We start from the raw sequence: 5,000 nt of genomic DNA, 5'->3' as shown, positions 1-5,000 counted from the left end.
ACGCTTGCCTTGTGATCCGGTGTTCCCTGGTTCAAGACCCGTTCTGATCATTCGTTGAATTTGTTCCTGGCAGCCCCTGGTTCAACTTCTCGGCCGCACTTGTAAATAGTCAACTGCTGTGCCTCCGGTCAGTTTGTATTCCTAACAGTTGTTGTTGTTGTGTTCTGTCGTTTCGTTGATTGTTTCATTGGCCCTGAGAAGCCGCTACGGTGAGTGGTCAATTAAGGATGTATTGTATATGACATGTCTGCACGCGGTCAATTAGGTATGACACGAAATCTCGACATAAAATGGAAGGTCATTCCACATTTCGATGCAACGCGACACATAATTTCACATTCCCTTAACCAAACACGAGCCAACGCGTTTTTTCGGTTAATAAACGATTCTACTCTAAGTTAGCGAACAGAAGAGAAAATATAGATACATCGTTACCGAAGAAATGATCAACTTACTTGACTCCCAAGTAGTGGCTCTGACAGCCGAGCTTCTGGGTCCAGACCCAAGCCGCGTGTAGGCGAGGATCTGGAACTCATAAGTGACAAAACTCTCTAGTCCAGTCATGGAGGTGGAGAACGTCAACCCGTGACTAATTTCCTTCTCTTTTTCGGTGTGTTGCTTTCCAACCACGCTGTAGTAAATCTACAAGTGGAATGACCAGTTCAAAAGCTACTCGTAACATTTACAGGTCCAAGCCCAATCACCAGGTCCTGTCTTACGGTGCTTTCCTTTTTTCAGAACTGGCCGGCCAGACCCGTCAGTTTGCAAAGAAAATGCAACAATTTGAAGGAACACTTGCATGATAATCCCTCGCATTCTTCTGGAGGAATATATATCAGTCTCGAAGTTAGTCCTTCCAAATGCCCCGATCTGGCCTGTCAGTTTTGTCAAATGGAAAGCGTTCTTCGTCTACGTTTCAGGCAAACCGCTTTTGAATCTAAACTTTCTGGTGACAGAGGAGATGAATGGTGCGAATGATATCGATATTGGACGTCTTCGTCTACCTCGTCAAATCCAATTTATTGACTGACTTGAATGTCATTAAGTTAGATGCTAAGTCCGATGAATGAATGAAACGATGATATTCTTTCGGTAATGACATAGGCATAATCGTAAAAAAAATTCCGAGTGTTCCTTTGCAAGAGTCGAACCTATGACCTTCCGAATACTCCTACTCTTTCTTGCTCGTTCAAACAACTCCGCTAATTTTGGGTTAAAACAATTATTTACCTTATATCCAAGGATTTCACCGTTCTGTGCCACGAATGGAACCGGATCCCAGCTAAGAGAGACAGAAGAAGCACCAGTCGCTACTGGGATGACACCGGTCGGAGCGCGGGACGGAACTGGAATCGAAACATAGTTAGGTTGGACATAAATATGAACATAGTCCAGAGAAGACCCTAACCCATTACAACAACAATATTCGTAAGATTGGGGAACTCACCATCTTCCCCTGTCCAGGCCCAGGCCACTGCTCTGCTCTTGCTCGCCCCCAGGCCGCTCAGGCTATACGTTTGCACGGACACTTTGTAGTGTTTGTACTTTAGCAGTCCCCCTGCTCTGTAGTAATCTAATTGACTGTTAGGCACTTTAATTTCCAAGCTATGAATAGTTTTGTTCACCCCTTGTGGTTCAAATCTCATTAAAAAGCCAATAAAGTCGCTGTTCCAAGTATCTCTCGGTGGGATCTGTGAAAGGAAAAAAAAAAAAACATTTATCGAGAGGACAACTCCAGGTGTGTGCATTTCTGAAAACCTCCCAACTTTTTCGAAACCCAAAAGAGTGACATAACTTTCTACGGATCTTTACAATGAAGACGTTTCCAGGCGGGAAGTCGTGATACAAAATTGCCCTTCTATATCCTAGAAAACTTCACAAATCGAATGCGGTTCATCTTGTCGACAATGATATTCGTCATCACAGTGGTCAAAATGCGGTATACTCACGAGGCGCAGCCGACGGCCGTGTGTATCCACAACAACGACAGCGTCTTTTTTACCACAATATTCAACGTCAAAGAAACTGTGACCAAGATCGTGACGCAAAAAAGAAAAAGCAAGCATTTTCTACAACTTTCTCGCAATCTGATTGGTTTATTTCCCAAAATGGCCCGAGCAGCCTTGTCGAGACTCTTATCAACAACGACAAATTAGCCAATCAGACTGCGAGAGATTGCAAGCAATTGTGGTAAAAATGTTGTGACACCAGCTTTAAAAACAAAGCAGATGACAGTTTCACTCAGATAGGAAGAATAAGCCACAGGTGAATCATATCGTAAAGCCGTCCAAAGAGACCCGTTGTTTATGAGATAAACTGACGTATTTGTAATTTATACATCAAGTAGTCAGTGGATCGTAGAAGGATGAACAGAGATTCTTCCGCATTCAGGGCGGGCGAAAAGTCTTTCTTCGCGGGTTAACGCACGCTAAGCAAAAAAAGTACTATGGTTAGTCGGCGCCTCATTGGTCAGTAGAGACGTGATGTCATTGGTAGTGTCTGTCACTTTATCCGTGTTATTGCCTTTGGGGACTGAGCATTGAAAGTTACTTTCCGTTTCCATCGTTTCTGACCTTCAACCCTTCGTAGCTCGATCTTTTGCTTGTCTGTTCTGATAGTATTCTCAAAAAGTCCTCTATGAGTCATAAGTAGTTGTTGGAAACAGTTAAGTGGACTTTTTCTAAGGCTATACATTGCATTGTGAGTTCCACGTCACTGGTAGCTTACAAACTAACCTTCCATCTTAACTCCAGTCCATCTTTGCCAATTTGTAACAGGGTCAGGTTACTCGGTGGAAGAGAGGGAACTGGGCAAGATAAAATTGAAATCATAAAAGTTATTAATAATTCATGACAGATAAGGTGATCAAAAATACGTGAAAATTAACGTGATCGTTATCTATGCAGCAGCACGAGACAAAACCAATTAGCCAAAACTATATAGTCATTTGTATCAGCTGTATAGCCAAAACTCCTTTTAAAAAGAGTAGCGCGCATAATGACCGATCCGAAGTGACTTAAATCTCCCGCCAAAATGCCTAAATAGTCCGTTCCACGTATCCCACCGGCTTCAGTCTTAGTCGCGTTGTCAGTTTACGAACAATTTTTGCTGCCACGATTTCCTAAATGAAAGGTCATCACAGTCAAAGCGACTTCCGTATGACTTGAAAAAGTGTTCGCAATTTGTTTCACGGACCAATGTTTGGCGAGATTAAAACAAAGCTTCTCCTTATTCCCGCCAAGGACACTCCTAATATGGGCAGTAAGTTCGATTGCCCAATCAAATTACTGCATTTCAAATGACGTCAAAGCGAAATGCCGATCGCTTTCCAGAAAGTTCCATGGTGAGGTGACGTTGTTTGCATCCGCGTTCGCAAAGCCAATGAACATTTGCGATCGTTTGTTTTTGTTCGATGAGCCAATTAAATGTTTTGCATTTTTGTTTACGTTCTGTTTTTACGTTTATTTTTCAAGGTCATATGAAAGTCGCTCTAATGAAAACACTTGAAGAATCCTGAAACAGAGAGGCTCGAACCCATGACCGTGTAATTGGGCTACACGTTTCTTTTCGACTAACCTTTCAAGCTATCTGACAGATGGTCAATTGCGAGTTCGTTCTGTACATCCATTAACAGTTGAAAGTATGACGACGAGAAATATGAAAGACATACTACTGTTCTTTACGACTAGCTTAATTCTTTTCTCAAACTACGGTGATTATTCGCTGAGGAGATTGTTTCATATCTTTGTCTTAAAAAGTTATTCTTCCGTCCATCGTAACCGGCTGTGACAAAATAACCAGCAATGATATTTTTCATAACAAAGGCTTCTCAACTCTGAACTCGGTTTGAAAAAGAGGCTCAGCCAGCCTCCTGCTTGTTCAGAACATGCAGAGCTACAGGGAGTGTCTCCTTACCTGCTTCCAGTGTTTTGACTGTATCCGAGGCGTTGCTTGGGCTGCTACTACCGACCTTGTTAGCAGCAATAACTCGAAATCTGTAATCAGTATAGGGCTTCAAGTGCGGAAGAGTAAGTGGAAGCAGGTCCCACGCTAAATGCGCATCTTGCACAACCATCAGTATATTCCATTGTGACGTCATGGGGTCATAAAATGAGTCATTGTTGTACTGAACCGTGTACGACAGGATAGGAGCCCGGCCAGATGGTCCAGGACTGAGATTGAGCACCACAGAACGAGCCTTTACTTGTAAAACCCTCAGATTATATGGTGCACCAGGACGGACTACAACGAAGAGACAGAAATGTCATTAATTTAATTTCAATGAACAAACTAGAGCGAGTTTCAATCAAGTGTCGTAAAACCAAAACCAAATTAATTACTTTGGCCAATCAAAAAGGACGGAGACAATCTAGTAAACCAATCAAAACTCGTACTAATTACACGTAGCCGACACAAAGCGCGGGAAAATGTCCATGCGCAAGCCACGATTGGTTTTGGTTTCACTTCTGATTGGTTGACAAAATGGCGCGAGAACTTTGAACTAATCACTGAGTGAAGTAATGCAAAACCAAAGCAATTCGCTAGTTACTTTCGACACTCAACTGAAAACCGCTCTATCAGAGAACTGAACGACGGAGGACGTTTTTCATTTGCGACGTTGCGCGGGAGTCTTCACGACGAAATTTGGGAGTTCAAGCAAGAGACAACGGCAACGTCGACCAGATATGTCCCGATTTGCCCCTAATTAGATGCACACCCATTTCAATAAGCGTCATGAAGTGTCCCCTTGCTCGTCATCACGATAACGTCATTTGACTACAACTACCAGAATTCAGTTTGTTTTTCTTTTCAAATTTAAATTTTGCATTCCCATTGGGGTAAAAATAGCCATAGCTCTAATTAGCATGAGACAAGCAAAACATAAAGGAATCTGGCACTTGTAGTCAAATGGCGTTATCATGCAAATGTCCTATTAACGTCATCAAGTCAACCGGATTGATTTGTATTAAAAGCAATCAAATTGACTTCGTAAATCTGAA

General features: G+C 42.4%; 1 protein-coding gene across 1 annotated transcript in view; it reads right to left on the bottom strand.

The window, feature by feature from the left end:
* LOC138060525 (protein sidekick-2-like) overlaps nucleotides 1-5,000 on the bottom strand; it is a 50,963-nt gene that overhangs the window by 16,850 nt on the left and 29,113 nt on the right. Inside the window, exons 15-19 of the mRNA XM_068906332.1 lie at nucleotides 3,916-4,242; nucleotides 2,736-2,806; nucleotides 1,448-1,691; nucleotides 1,231-1,346; nucleotides 456-642 (exon numbers count right to left, since the gene is read on the bottom strand). Of these exons, the coding sequence (XP_068762433.1) occupies nucleotides 456-642; nucleotides 1,231-1,346; nucleotides 1,448-1,691; nucleotides 2,736-2,806; nucleotides 3,916-4,242 (945 nt within the window). The remainder of the gene's footprint in view (nucleotides 1-455; nucleotides 643-1,230; nucleotides 1,347-1,447; nucleotides 1,692-2,735; nucleotides 2,807-3,915; nucleotides 4,243-5,000) is intronic.

Source organism: Montipora capricornis, chromosome 8, assembly GCF_036669925.1.
Source record: "Montipora capricornis isolate CH-2021 chromosome 8, ASM3666992v2, whole genome shotgun sequence".
Lineage (NCBI taxonomy): Eukaryota > Metazoa > Cnidaria > Anthozoa > Scleractinia > Acroporidae > Montipora > Montipora capricornis.
The sequence above is the reverse complement of the archived record's forward strand: the minus strand, read 5'-3'. Positions and strand labels throughout refer to the sequence as shown.